Raw genomic sequence first — 14,942 nt, forward strand, 5'->3', positions numbered from 1 at the left:
GGCTGCGCACATGGCAGAGAACCATGGTAAGTATAATTCCGACAGATTGGATCCGAGCCGCAAGCCTGCAAAGATCTAGAACAGAGTTTTCCCGGAACTCGGTCAGAATTGAAGACGTGTGGTAATTCAGTCTAGACAATATACGCCAAGCGAGTGTGCCGGCCCCCAATTAAGCGTGGAAACGCGATTTCGAATATATAGCGCTGATGATGTCAACCGGGCCAAGCCGCCAAGCCGCGCACCCTTCCCCATTTATGAATTTCCACAGCTACACATTGTCTGATCCAAGATGTGGCCAAGAACAATTGCAACGAGTGCAGCACTGGATCAACGGTCGCGATTAGACAGGGTCCTCAATTGAGAGGAGAATGAGGACAGCCCTTGTCTGCCAAGTGGGAGTGCAATTCCACACCAAGATGGCGTAATGTGCACAGCAACCCGACATTTCAGCTGGGTTTATCAAACGATAAAAGAGCTATTTGAGGATAATAGATGGCTCTCGACGTTTAATATATAAATGAAGACTGCATTCCACACGATTGATAGCATATCATTACCCCAAACAGTCACTTGACGCTCACCTACTGCTAACCCGGCATGCACCTGTGAGGAATTTTTGTAGCACAGATTGGGCTTTCACCACACTCTTTGCTGCGACAGGTGGAGCAGAAAGCACGATTCACTCTCATCATCTACCAGCAAGATGCCTTCGTCTACAGACGAGAAACAAGGAGTCCCTGCGGGCTATGTCTCTAATAGCGACTCCGTGCAGACCTCCAACGCAGACTCTGATGGCTATGGCTCAACAGAAGATCACATCTTCAAAGATCCGGCCGTTGCTAGCCACTGGATAAGCGTATATGAAGCGGCTACTTACGAAAACCGCCATCGTTTCGACCCAGAGTTTCAATGGACAGCAGCCGAGGAAAAGAAGCTCCTCCGGAAAATCGACTTCAGGATCATGACCTGGGCCTGGATCATGTTCTGCGCCCTCGATATCCATCGCAAAAATATCAATCGTGCTATTACAGACAATATGCTGCCGGAGCTTGGTGAGTTCCAGTATCACCAGCGAACATAACTTCCAACGTAGCTAATAACCCTTGTAGGCATGAACACTAATGACTTCAACTACGGGCAAACAATCTTCCTCGCCTCGTTTCTCGCAGCGGAGCTGCCAAGTGGGCTTGTCAGCAAGAAACTCGGCGCCGACGTTTGGATACCTTTCCTGATGGTTGCCTGGTCGATCGTGGCTGGTTCCCAGGCATTCCTCAGCAACCGCGCTGGCTTCTATGCCATCAAAGCACTTCTAGGCCTCCTGATGGGTGGATTCATCCCTGACATCGTGCTCTGGCTGACCTACTTCTACAAGAGCAACGAGCTGCCCATTAGACTATCCTGGTTCTGGACAGCCCTGAGCACCGTCAACATTGTAGGTTCTCTGCTTGCGGCCGGCATTCTTCAGATGCGAGGCATTGGCGGATGGTCTGGCTGGCAGTGGCTCTTCATTCTCGAAGGCATAATTACCTTAATAATTGGCCTATTCTCCTGGGTTCTGATGCCCCCAGGCCCTTGCCAGACCCGCAACTGGTTCCGCGGTAAAAACGGCTGGTTCACTGAGCGTGAGGAGGCTATTATGGTCAACCGCCTCCTTCGAGATGATCCTAGCAAAGGTGATATGAACAACCGGAAGGCTGTCGGGATTTCTCAATTATTTGCAGCGGTAAGCGACTGGGAGATGTGGCCATTGTACTTCATCGGCCTGGTGGCCTACATTCCCCCAGCTCCACCAAACACCTACCTGTCGTACATCCTTAGACAGCTCGGTTTCTCGACATTCCAGGCCAACCTTATGGCGATTCCATCGCAGTTCCTCTTTGCCGTCAACCTTCTGCTTGTCACTTGGGTTTCGAATAAAGCCAATGAGCGCGCCATCATTTCTTCCCTCTCCAACATATGGATGCTTCCGTGGCTCATCGCTCTCGTTTGCCTGCCTGCGTCCACTAGCCCGTGGGTTCGGTATGCGTTGCTCACTGGACTGCTGTCATACCCCTACTGCCACGCGATTTTGGTCGGATGGAATGCGAAAAACAGCAACGCGGTCCGTACGCGTGCTATATCTGCAGCGCTCTATAACATGACCGTCCAGAGCGGAAATATCATTGCAAGCAACATCTATCGAGATGACGATCAGCCATTATATAACAGGGGCAACAGGGTTCTTGTGGCTATCACAGCGTTCAACATCGTTGTGTTCTATGCCGTCAAGGCCTTCTACATCTGGCGAAACAGGCTCCGGGAGAGAAAATGGAACGCGCTGACTCCTCAAGAGCAGCAGGACTATGTGCTGAACACCAAGGACGAGGGACCAAAGAGATTGGATTTCCGATTTGCACACTGAGAGTCTAGCTATGTTTCCAAACATTGACTCTAGAGCCTATGGATGAGGGTAAAGCGGTAGTAGGAGTATAGTAGACGAAGGATTCGATTCGGGCTGTCAAACCCGGTGTAGACATATGTTAGAAGCTGTTCATTGAATTCAGACAACTCTTCTGTCTATCCCACTAACTTGCACGCCTGCATATATTTTATGCCTCGATAGAAGCTGGCATCTCGTATTCAGCGTAGTACTAGCTCTAGAAAACAAGCGCCTTCTTCTGGATTATTGTAATAGGGCTCAATCTCAAGGAATCCCAGTTTTGCATACAATGCCCGCGCACCCTTCATACTGCGCAGAGAGTCCAACCGTATCCTACGATAACCTAGCCGCCTTGCTTGTTCTACAGCTTGCTGTGCGAGTGCCTTGCCAAGTCCACTGCCGCGACCTGAGGGGGATACATAGAGCCGTTTCATCTCAGACGTATCGGCATCCAAGGATCGCAGCCCAACGCACCCGATTGCCTCGCCATTGCTGGATCTGCCAATTAAGAGACATCCAGTTGGAGGACTGTACTTCCCTGGGAGATTGGCTAATTCGGAGTCAAAGCCTTGGAATGCCAGGTCGATCCCCAATGAGACAGCGTACTCTTGGAATAGCGCTGCTGTATCCTCAACATCCTTAGGCGTTGTTACAGCTGTGACAGAGTAGCCGCCCGGGATGTGGCAGATTGAGGTAGCAGGCTCCATCGTGGTAGAGCTTATTGAGTTATGAGAAGAAATAGCCACTCGGTTAAAATAAGGGCAAACTTGTAGGTGGAAGATGACATGAAAAAGTTACCACCCCAAGGACTGCTTCCGATGATCGTTGAAAGACGTGAATTAGTATGACTCAATCACGAGTCAAGATTTGATGCTTGGCAAGCATCATGCCTTTAAGGCTCAGAAGTGATGGATCGCCAGATGAACCTGTTCCCAATAAAGAATGTAGCACTGAGTAATCCATACACGATCAAAGAATATAGAGGCTGACAGAGGATTGGATGGACCTGCTCTCGCATAACACTGTGGGATATGCATGCGAGCTCGGCGACAAGGCGCATTACTCGGGGACTTTACACTGCCGATGTCGGTCCGGCCTACCTATACGTCGGGTGCATCACATTCCCGAGATCAGTGAGCTCCAGCTAGTCGCATACCGGGTAGTATCATTAATCCCGTAGCTATTAGCCAATCTTGGCGGCAGGCTGCCCAAAATATATTTTAGTTGCAGATAGCACATGCCTGTTGATTCAGTCCCGTTCCTGGAGCTGCATGGCCCCGAACGCTTGTGACAGTGGGGCACCTCTCTTTTCTACTAGCGAGTGACACACAGAACAACAAACGATGCTGACAAGCTATACCGATAAGGCTGATGTGTGGTAGAACTAGACTACCGGATATCGGGAGCCGATTTGTACAGCTAAATAGCGAATAAATGTATGCTGAAGCGTGGGGTTTCCATCGGGCTCGACGTCAGTCAACGTACACAGCACCAATCAACGACTAGCCATGAACGTTCCTCATTCCCATAGTGTATGGCGTTATCCAAGCTCGTCGCTGGGGCACCTCTTGCATCATGTCAACGCTGGCCTCAGTGGCGTCAGTACTTGGGGAACTCTTGTTTAAGTCGAGGGAACCGACACAGTTGTTCAGAGAGTCATCATAGAAAGCCCTGGCGAGGACATTATGGCACATCTTGAATCTCGCAAGCATATCTCGCCCGATTCGGGTTTCCCCATTACGCTTCATCCCAAGTTCTCGGACAAGATCAAAGACCATACGCCACCGGAGCCACCGCGGACTGAGATATTCCCTGGAAAGGACCGAGCTGCATTTGCCGATCCTGAAAAAAGAGCATTGTTGTCTGCGGCAAAGCGGACTGACCTTACCGAGTCCATCGGTACAGTGTTAGATGATGTTCAGCTTTCAACGTTGACGCCGGAACAGCTCGATGAGTTGGCATTGTTGGTGAACGAGCGCGGGGTCGTATTCTTCCGGGACCAAGACCTCACGACCGACAAGCAGGTCGAACTTTTTGAGCATTATGGGATTTTGGACAAGCACCCGGCCCAGAAAGACGTCAAGCACGTCATAATTCGAGGTAGCCGCGAGAACCACCGAGAGATTCTGAAGTATACGCCTTGGCCGTCAGGAGACTTTCATGCGGACACTTCATTTGAGATCAATCCACCCTCGTACTCAATGCTGCGGATGGAGGAGCACCCAGATGTCGGTGGCGACACAGCCTGGGTGTCAAGCTATGGATTGTATGACACCCTCAGCAAGGCGATGCAGAAGTTCGTTGACGGCCTACACGCCGTGCACACCTCGCGGTTACAGTACGACACCATCCTTGACCTTTGGAATGTCGGGCCCAATCGTCCGCCAATTGATTCGCATCATCCTGCAGTGCGGACACATCCTGTCACGGGCCTCAAAGCTCTAAACATTAACCCGGGCTTCACAACGGGCTTCGCAGAGCTTAACAAGGTCGAAAGTGATAAGTTGCTTGACTTCTTCCAATACCACATCCATTCTGCTGATGACCACTACGTAAGATGGAAGTGGACGGTCGGTAGTGTGGCAATGTGGGATAACAGGTAAGTGTGTTACTCCCTTGACTGAACTGCAAGGTCTTATGCATGTGAAGGTGTGTAGTACACCGCGTAATCCCGGGTCGATATGAAGGCAACCGGCGAGGCATCAGGACAACAGTGTTTGGAGAGAAACGTAAGCTTATTATCTAGTATTCCTTGAGAGACGGAGCGTGCTAACGTGTTTTGACAGCATATTTCGACCCCACCAGTGAAAGTCGGTATGAGAGAGAAGAAAAGTTCAAGGAACAAGGGCAGAATGATGGCGAACTTCAAGAGAAACTAGACGAGCAGAAAGGCACGCCCAGTTCAAGTTCAGAGCCTGAAGGCAACAAGGCAGTACCGATGACACCCACCAGATCTTAGAGTTATGGTGAGTAGACCGGTTCAAAAAGGCAACGTACCTTCAAGTGAGGCACGACTAGAGCCACGACTTGGGGCAAAAGAATGATGATGAGAGTGGGATTCGAACCCACGCAGATTTCTCTATACGGAATTATTGTTCAAGTTGACCTGAACCGTACGCCTTAGACCGCTCGGCCATCTCACCAGATGATCCGCAGCACGTGATGTGACTGCTGTTGAGGTGGAGGGAGTTAAATTTGCATATGTCCTGGTGTGGTAGAGTAGTTGGATTATTTGTCATGCTTTTTCACTTCGGTGTGCATCCAAGGGAAATTTTCGTCGTTGTTGAATCGTAGGGTGGATACCCAGTAAAAATTTTCGATCGATTGGCCTGGACCCATGTTGGGTGCGAGTTACTAGTCGATAGCTGGCGCCAAGACCCCTACTGCTTCGGCTTGACAATCTTATCTTTATCCAGGCTTAGCAAATGGATACGGAAATGGGAGTATCACCAAGTCTGAGCTGTCGTTGAATATAAATTGTGTTCTGTTCTTCTTTGACGATGTGACGTGTGACTTGGAGGCATAGTAAGGCTCAATCGTCATCTGCTCACACCCACTCTTATGATACAGATTACCTACAATGTTTCCAATCAGTTCACCACAAACCGTTGCGCTATGAAGCCAATTGAAGCAAGCCCATTGCATCAGAATGCGGTCCCATACACTAATTAGCCCGCAAGTTCCGTCCCATGTGTCGACTCTAAGTTCTCAACCGCATCTCCCAGTGCAATCAGCGTCTGCGCGACAACGACAAGCACCGCAGGAGCCTTGAAGATTGATAGTAAGCTGTCCGGTGACAGGATCGCAGTGAGCCCCATTATTCAGCCCTGAGCACATTGCTGTGACTGAGGTAGATCCACAGTCGAGTCTGAAGCCCAGAGCAGCTGTTGGGTCACTGCCACCAGTGCCAAGTTCAATCGAGATACCGAGGTCAAGGTCTAACTGCCTTCTGTGTAAGGTTACAATACTGGTTGACGTAGGTGCCGCCATGACACAGATTGCTTGGATGATAATCAAAGTCGTGTGTAACTATCTCGCGTGAGTGACTCGAATGGGACGGGTGAGACATATGGTAGACGGTAGTACCTTCATCTTTTCAATCGGTAGGTGGATAGGGGTCAAGTGAGAGCCAACGAATCACCAGTGGTATCAGTGTGGAACTCTATTGATCGACAAGCGCCCGTGCGAAACGACATGCGGCACTGATTTATATCGGGAGCCGTATCTTATATGAAAACCCTCCTTTACGAAGCCGCGACCTTGGATTTGGGACCGTGCCATGTGGCGGCTTATAGCAATCAAAAGGGCTGCAAGTGGTCTTACTCCTGGCGATTAATTAATAACTTGGCATGCTATTACCCAAAGAAGCTGCAACACTGCAAGCGTTCTCGCCAGTGAGCACCCCTGACAGTGAACGATCTTGGGTGGGATCCTACCGGATCAGTTCCGCGACTGACCAGCTCCAACCCTCGAGCAGTTGTGAGTGCTGCGGGGTTTGGCTTGTTTCCAGAATTAGCGGCGTACGAAAACGAGAAACATTTCGCCGAGACCGAAGCTGCAGGACTGTTGTATCTACATTAATGGCTGATCGCTCTAGCAGGCTTCTAGAAAGGGCTGCAATCTCGAACAGCCTGCACGCAATTACCGACCGCAGTACTTTCTCAAAATAGTAACGGTACCAAACGCAATGAGCTTTTCATAGCCGTTCCATTAGCCTTTTTATAGTGTGGCGTGCCCATTTAGCCGGAACTATCATGCAAGGGCTTCTCCAAAAGGAGAACCGTACTCCTAGCTGCCTATTATGATATCTAATTATCCGAGACTTACTTCGGTGCAGTTTGTGTCTTGTGCCTTCTTGACTATCACGTTGCTCAAATAGGAGCGAGCTGAAGAAAGGAAAGGTATGTGTTATAATGATGTTCATCATAACTCATGCCTGCTATGGTGGCACAAACAAGATTGCCACACGCCTCAACCCGTTGATCTTTGTCCAATAGCATTCTGCCTATGGACAGCGTAGGAAACGCTAGAAGTATCAGGATGATAAAACATGAATTCTGACGGCTGCGAACGGTGGCGCTGACGGTCATACGGTGAATCAATCGATGTATTACCATGTACATGTTGTTATCGCATTAATTTCAATATAAATATTTGTCTCTTGATAACCAAATCTGCGGCACTTCTTTGGCCCTAAAATGATGCCAGTGGCTCAAATGGAGTCTTCTCACGATTATTCTGTCGCTCAAAAATCCGAACATGGCTACCACTCTCGTTCGTACGGATCAGTGGGGGAATCCAGATCTCGCGAGTGTCAAGAGGAGTATGTGGTGTTTCAGTTGGTGCCACTGGAATTATGTGCGGGCGAGTTTTCAAGCAAGTAAAACCTTGCACAAGCGCATGGAGCGGTGTCACCCAGGCTTAATCACCATACCCTCCGGATGACCCACGACTGAAGGGTTGTAGCTGGTTAGAAGAGACTGAGGCACTACTTGATATCTGGAGGCTGGCGGAAGGCACGCTGTCTCTCCCCCACGGATCCAGGTTGGTGCCCGGCAGAAGGGCTCTTGGACATGTGAAGAGAGGGCGAGCCCACTGTCAACATGGGGACCAAGCTCGTTATACACGAATCAAGAGTGCTCACAGGAAATACCCTAGCCCACAGGCTGACCAGCGTGCTCACACTTCTTAAGAGCGTACCCAACATCGATCAAACATTCGCAACCAACCTAACGCATTGACCATGGCAACTGGCGGTCCCGTAATTAAAAAAATATGGCCTGATGTATACCCAGTTGTGGGCTTCTCACACGCATTTTCTTTCCGACATCTCTCCGGCACATTTGATATTAATTCATCAGATTGATCCGAAACACCAGGATGATCGACTCTAGGCCGCTTCTTCGGTTGCGTCATCAGAAATATGACATTACATAGAATAGGATCAAATTCTGGAATAAATATTTACATATGGAATAGTATCGGCTGATAACTGGTGTTAGAGGCATTCAACCTAGATCGGACTTGCCCATGGAGACCTGGACACAGCCATAATCGGTCTGCATTCTGTACGTGCCTCCGTAGTTGTTGTCTTCGCCGTGACCCACATCGCATTGACCGCCGATGGACGAAAAGCCCGTGTGACAAGGCTGATAAAGGTCAAAGTCCTTCTTACCCTTGCATCCAGTTTGGTCATCGGCCCATTTGAAGGACATACGAAGACCATTCTTGTTACCGATGAAGCCCTGGCCGTTTGTGGTGAGCTTCAAGCCCGAGTTACAGGTTGGGAAATACAGAGCATTGGCATCGGTCGACTTGAACGGCTGCCACTTGCCGCTTGCATTGTTGTCCCGGTAGCAGGTCATGCCAGGATCTTTGGGGGTGCTTGTCGGCGTTGGCTTTGCCGTTGTCTGGGGGATCTCGGTGCACACTTGTCTTGTGATACAAGCCGAGTGTCCATTGTTTCCGGCGCATTGAACAGCCGACGTCGCAGCCGAGCCGGCAGGACAGCTGGTGACCCCAGTTGGGGGCAGTGTTGGCAGGTTTGGTAACCCGGACGATTGGTTGGCTGGGTCGGTGAAGAACGGTGGCTGGCCTGTCTGTCCCGGCCGGCACCAAAAGTCTGTACAGAGCTTGCCACAACTAGAGTATCCCGAGTTAGTAACTTTCTCCTCGGAGGGGGCGGAATCAGAAAACGATGAGAAGAGAGTGACACCAAACAGGAACTTTAGAGGGATAAATAAAGCCCCAACGCCCAGGCGCTGACGTGTTCTAACTTCATGGAATATTGTATATGGAGAGAAACAGGATTTGGCGAGAGCAACTTACCCTGATGTGCATGTAGGTGACGGAGCGCCACTGTTGTAGGTGATCGTTTTCGTGGGACCTTGGCCGCTGCCAGAGCCATCACCGGGTTCAAAGGGACAGCTGTCTTCTTGTCGAATAATGAGCGTCTCGTTCGTTTCCTGAGGGCCTTCGATCACATCTCTCTTGGTGAAGGCGCCCGTGCAAAGATCGCCGACAGGGGTTGGGTTACCCAGGTCGATACTGGGGCAACCCGGGGCGTTCGGCTGGCGCAGACAAGACACATCCTTACTGAGCTGACCGTTCCAGATCGGTGGCACAAGCGCGCCGAATTTGCGGCCGTTCTTGTCTATATAGGCGCCTTTGTCCTGCTTTTTCACGCCCGCCTGGATGCCACGTCTCATCTTTCGGACGAGTAACTTCACGACCTGCGGATCGTCGAGGCCATCGCCATACCCGGGAAGGGCTCGATAGTAAGCAACCAGACCGGCAACCATGGGTGCAGCTAGACGTACGAGTCACCGTTAGCAAACCGAAACTGAAATCAGATCCTAAGATCATAGTCGTATATAGAAAGAAGGGTCCACGACGCGATTGTGTCTTACCATATGAAGTCCCCGCCGCGGTCTCCAGTTCACCATTCGAGTAATCAGCCTTGGCAGCATGGACTAGGTGACCTGGGGCCCAGACAGTAAGCCCAGCACCCTGCCGCGTAAAAAGACCCGCTCGACCGTTGATATCGGACGCTCCGACGTTGATGAGATTTGGGACGCCGTCATTGACGAACTTTTGTGGTAGGCCATTCGCAAACATCTGCGGTTGTACGGTGATGTCGGTATTTGGTTGGTTTCCAGAGGCGGCCACAAGCACAACGTTGAGTTTATCCAGCGCCTGAAGTAAAGCGCCTGCTCGCTCCCATCAAAATATCAGCCATGCCTCTGGAACAATAATGAAAAGTGTTAAGGGCTTGTGTTGACTTACGCATAACATCTTCGTATTCCTCAGCCTCGGGCATAGGAGATACATTCCACGACATGTTTACAACGGATTTGTTACCGCGTTTCTTGCCGCTGATATCCTCGACAGCGAGGGCGAGCGATTCTAATTTTTGAAACATGGCTGCCCATTTGTTTTTCTTTTCGTCCCATCGGTTTTGAGTACCCCCGGCGACTACCATCTGCAAAATCCATTCAGTATACTCTAATATAAGATTTGAATCAAGAGATGGCACATACCTTGACGATGGTGACCTTGCCTTGAGGGCAGACGCCATTTTGGTCTCCAGCTATCATGGAAGCAACCTTGGTCCCGTGGAGCATGGTTTCTCTGGTATATGGGCGCCAGTTGCCGTAGACCTGACCATCAAGCTTCTCGATGCGGTTAGCCCCATTGATTAGAGCCAAAGTCTGGGCGAGTCCTTGGTGTCAGCAATTTCATATTGTAGGTAAGCTGGAAGCTCTTACTGGATGGTTGTCGTCTATGCCATCCTCGATGACGTATACCTAGATGATGACAAATTAGCGAACGCATGAAAGCTATCGGATTCCGTTATAGACTTACGAATTGACCTTCACATTCAGATGAATCTCTCTGATATCGATAAGTCTTATCAATCTTATCATAATTTTCTGTCTTGAGCCAGATTTTTCTGGGCGGCACACTTATCTGTGACGGTGCCCAACCTTTGAGAAAATCCTCGGTTCTCTTCCAGAGCCCATGTTCGCTCGGCAACAATGCGGTTTCGTTGGAAGGGCCTTGATCAATGGACTCCTGGTCGGCGGATCTACTGGGTGTCCAGCTCGACGGCGGTGTTGTCGGGGTGATAATGACTATCGACCCAATCTACTACTTTCAGCATTGTGTACGATGCGTGTGACGGTCCGAATGACTTACAAGGAAAAAGTTTCTAAGCTTAAGTCCTCCGCTCTCTTCCAGGTAATTCTTCTGAACCTTTTCAAGATAGAAGAAGGCGACGACGCCCGCAGAAGGGGCTTCGATAACCTTGAAACTCGCAAGCTTAGGGCCACCCGGTGCACTGGACGCGCTGTCTGTCGTCAATTTTCTGCGAAGAGGATTGGCGGAAGAGGTGGGATTTTCCAGAAAAATAACTGCGTCAACCAGGACTGGAGGGTCACAGCCAGCCCGCGGGGTCAAATCCCTGCCTTCCGCGGCTCCGCCAACTAGCAAATCCGATGCTGCGGAAACTCCAGTGGCCTTGGCCGGGACACCGGCGGCCGGAGCAACCGCTCGGGCTGTTGGTCGATCGCACGCTGTCACAGTCGTAGCTATCGTGTTATCCTCGACGCAACCCACTATGGGGAACTCACGCGAGAGCGTCTTGGTTGATGTAGTCCTAACCGTGCCCTGAGTGGTGGTCGTTCCATATGAGGTCGATTCGATGGTAAGGGTGGCTGTAGTTGGCTCACATGCTTCCGGCTCCGGGGGTGTGCTAGCTATCTGACCATTGGGCAGAATGCTACGAGTGGTCCACAACGTCAGCGCTACGAGACTAGGTGGGTGGTGATGATGGGCTGGGTACCGATTACTTACGTCATCTTGGGCCAGGGGGGCAAACAGCATCCAACGCGCCAGCCGGACGGGAGGTTAAGAAGCTCAACTGGTGGTGGTCCACTGTAAGTATCTAGGTTAGTTTCACGCAGATGAGAGGAAAGGAGGGCTAAACTGACGGCCCAATTGTGCCAGGGGGTAACTTTATGTCCCAGGATTGGACATTGATATTCAGGTCGATCCAAGCGATACAGATGAAGAAGAACCATGATTTGCACGAAACTCTTGATGACCCTTCCTCAACGGGGTCATCCGGGTTCGTCACAGGTTTGACAGCACCCGTCGGCCAGGGGAACGGCACCGCTGTATCAGTACTGTCAGGGTCAGCCGGTACTGTGGTGATATCGCTGACATCGACAGGTTCCATATCATCATCTATCGGGTCGGGCGTAGGCTCGAACGGAAACGGGATTTCGTCACCACCATCACCACCAGGGTTATCACCAGGGTTAGTACCGCCAGGAGTTTGCGATGATGGGCCTCCAAGGGGTGGCGGAAGGACAGTCCTCGACGTAGGTTCGCCATTTTGACCGGTGACAACAACAGTAGCCGGCGGTGCCTCAAAGCTCGGTCGCAACGTAATAGGTTCTCCAGGCTGCTGTGAAGTGGTGATGTAGTAATTGAAGAAGTCGATGACCGTGACGGTTACCGTTTGGGCTGTAGGTACAGCCACGATGGTGGTGGTCGTGGTGCCGACCTCGAGCGTCGCTGTATACGGTGGCAGTGTGACGGCTGTAGGTGAGTCCAAAGTGCTAGGCGGGAAGACCATCACGCAAGGGGGCGAGCACTGCGCTGTGGGCTGTTGGTACACCTCGGTGCCGACATAGACAACTTCTCCGTAGTCCTGTTCTTCACCATCGGGACTAGGTAGCTGTTAGTTTGTACAGGACAGAGAGGGAAATGGATTGGGTGAAGAATGAAACGTACCCGCCTGACCCAATCTCTTGGAAATCGATGCTCCAAACCATGCTGCCGCCGAAGCACAAACTATCAGCATATGCCAACTTGGCTGCGAAGGTTTCTTCGTCGTCGTAACCGATCCACTGATCATCCCATGTGATTTGCTTCATCATTGACTCCTCAAGATATTGTGGTGACAGCCCCTTTTCCTTGATAAGGTTCTTGATCTCTACGAGCGACATCACGCCACCGAACGAAGTGCATGGCGCTGGCTTGCTGGGACCTGAGAACGGACATAGGAGCTGGTTGCAAGAGGGGTCGGCCAATGTGTAACCTCTGCCGTACATGGCGAGACCAAAATTGAGTTTGGCTGGGTCAAGTCCATCGAACCACAGCGGCAAAGTGTTCTTGGAGATTTCGCGGATATCGGCCTGGCCACGCACAAGGCTACCAAGAGTCTTGACGTCCGCATCCCAGGAGCCGTGAAGATCTGTAATATATCTGTCAGTTATGGGTGATATGAGAAGTATAGAAATGGACTTACCGTAAGCCATGAATCCAAAAAAGTCAACGTTCCGCTCCATTGCCTTGGCATCAAACCACCTCAAGTACCAGTAATCAGGAGCAAGAGTCAAACTAATACCATAAGCAGTTCCGTACGCTGCGCGCATTTCTTTAACCAAGAGAGACAAATTCCTCGTATCGGCGAGTTTCTTGCCTCCTCTCTCTGGCGCTCCTGGGTATTCCCAATCGAGGTCGACTCCTTGAAACCCATATGTATCCATATACTCCTTGACGGAGCTGATGAACGCTGCTCTGTTGGCCTTGGTTGAGACCATGTCACTCCTAGACACAGTCAATACTTTGCACGAGAGACTGGAGGTGCGATGACTAACCATGTAGTGTGAGTGGCAGCTTCTGGGTTACTAAAGTCAAATCCACCTACAGCAATCCACGTCTGAAGGTTGCCGCCCTTGGAAAGTGCTGTGAAGTCCTTCATGCCCTGGACGTCATCTGGATGCGCAGGTGTGATGCGGAATGACTGAGGGTCTATGGACGCAAACGAGAAGAACAAATGAGTATAGCCTTTCGTGTTAAGCTGGCTAGGTGCGACCTTGTTGCATTTTCGGTCTCTTTGGTTCCAAGACTGATAGTATCCAATTTTACGTTTCGAACTGGATCCGCTTCCGGAGGCACATGAAGGAGGACCTGTGATAGCACAGGAGCCATATCCAGCTTGGCAGGGCAAGGTACCATGAAGAGGATCCGCATTTCCGCAGTAAACCTCTGTAGTCTGTATATTATATTAGCTCCGGGTACAAGGAGGCAAACTGCCATCTACATAATTTCGTCACTTACACCACACCACCCTGTTGCTGAGCAGCATAGCTTCATACCACAAGGCATTTCACCATTTTCGCTGTACTGTCCGCACATGGCTGTAGCATTGCATTGAGACGTACATCCGTCGCCGCAGAAATCCGGGCCGTAGCCGCAAATACCATTTTTGCCGCAACAGCTTTTCGACTGTCAATACAATAGTGACACTTGGGATGGAATGTAGCTTACCTGCCATCAATACAGGGGCCATTGGTACAATAGAGGGGACCATCGGCGCGTCGTTCTAATGCGTGAGGGTTGGAAGTTGAATGAGAAGAAGAAAAGATAGACCAGTGTGTTGCTGGCTGAAGGTTGGAGCCATCTTGGCCTGTACCATTGACCACCTCGATGGCCGGATCATCAAGCTGCTCTATGCAGGTGTCAATAATTTAGGATCATGACAGAAGGGTACAATGTGCAGATCATTTTTTACCTCTGCTGGATAGATCGCGTTGGAAAATATCGCGTGGGTTTGCTCTTTGCTTCCCCTGGAGTTGGTTGTTGGAAAAAAGAATAGGAAGGCAAAGAATGAGAAGGCCAATGAAGGCACAAACGGCTACACTCCGCCCTTGTGACAGCATGATGGCTGATATGAATCCCTGTGGCCTTGGGAAACTTCTCAACTCAGGCCATGGGCTTCAGTACGCCTTTAAGACACCGGTACTCTGGGCATATACGAAAGCTACAGGCGAGATTTTCTGACCGAACCCGATATAGGACAACCGTTCCGAATATTCTCAGAGCCATGGTGGATATTACGCACCGGTGCTTGGCCACTGTGGCTTTCGCACACATTTTACTGCAGGGGCAAACTCACACATTGACTGATAGTAACAGAATCCATAATTATTCTACTCCACATATTCAATAG

General features: G+C 50.5%; 4 protein-coding genes across 4 annotated transcripts; 2 read left to right on the forward strand and 2 right to left on the reverse strand.

The window, feature by feature from the left end:
• Positions 1-703: 703 nt before the first annotated feature.
• On the forward strand, positions 704-2,401 carry JN550_002397 (uncharacterized protein; the record flags this gene model as incomplete). The annotated part of the gene is made up of 2 exons (XM_049313688.1): positions 704-1,052; positions 1,110-2,401. The coding sequence occupies 2 exons, from the start codon at positions 704-706 to the stop codon at positions 2,399-2,401; spliced, it is 1,641 nt and encodes a 546-aa protein (XP_049175688.1).
• A 218-nt stretch (positions 2,402-2,619) lies between these two features.
• On the reverse strand, positions 2,620-3,126 carry JN550_002398 (uncharacterized protein; the record flags this gene model as incomplete). The annotated part of the gene is made up of 1 exon (XM_049313689.1): positions 2,620-3,126. The coding sequence occupies one exon, from the start codon at positions 3,124-3,126 to the stop codon at positions 2,620-2,622; it is 507 nt and encodes a 168-aa protein (XP_049175689.1).
• A 978-nt stretch (positions 3,127-4,104) lies between these two features.
• JN550_002399 (uncharacterized protein) lies at positions 4,105-5,378 on the forward strand (the record flags this gene model as incomplete). The annotated part of the gene is made up of 3 exons (XM_049313691.1): positions 4,105-5,018; positions 5,069-5,148; positions 5,206-5,378. The coding sequence occupies 3 exons, from the start codon at positions 4,105-4,107 to the stop codon at positions 5,376-5,378; spliced, it is 1,167 nt and encodes a 388-aa protein (XP_049175690.1).
• Positions 5,379-8,427: 3,049 nt separating this feature from the next.
• JN550_002400 (uncharacterized protein) lies at positions 8,428-14,652 on the reverse strand (the record flags this gene model as incomplete). The annotated part of the gene is made up of 16 exons (XM_049313692.1): positions 8,428-9,190; positions 9,248-9,728; positions 9,829-10,128; positions 10,205-10,400; positions 10,459-10,629; positions 10,687-10,725; positions 10,784-11,065; positions 11,117-11,699; positions 11,774-11,854; positions 11,911-12,654; positions 12,719-13,181; positions 13,236-13,537; positions 13,588-13,985; positions 14,051-14,210; positions 14,261-14,441; positions 14,505-14,652. The coding sequence occupies 16 exons, from the start codon at positions 14,650-14,652 to the stop codon at positions 8,428-8,430; spliced, it is 5,292 nt and encodes a 1,763-aa protein (XP_049175691.1).
• Positions 14,653-14,942: the final 290 nt, after the last annotated feature.

This window comes from Neoarthrinium moseri (assembly GCF_022829205.1).
Source record: "Neoarthrinium moseri strain CBS 164.80 chromosome Unknown scaffold5_Wmoseri_CBS_16480, whole genome shotgun sequence".
Lineage (NCBI taxonomy): Eukaryota > Fungi > Ascomycota > Sordariomycetes > Amphisphaeriales > Apiosporaceae > Neoarthrinium > Neoarthrinium moseri.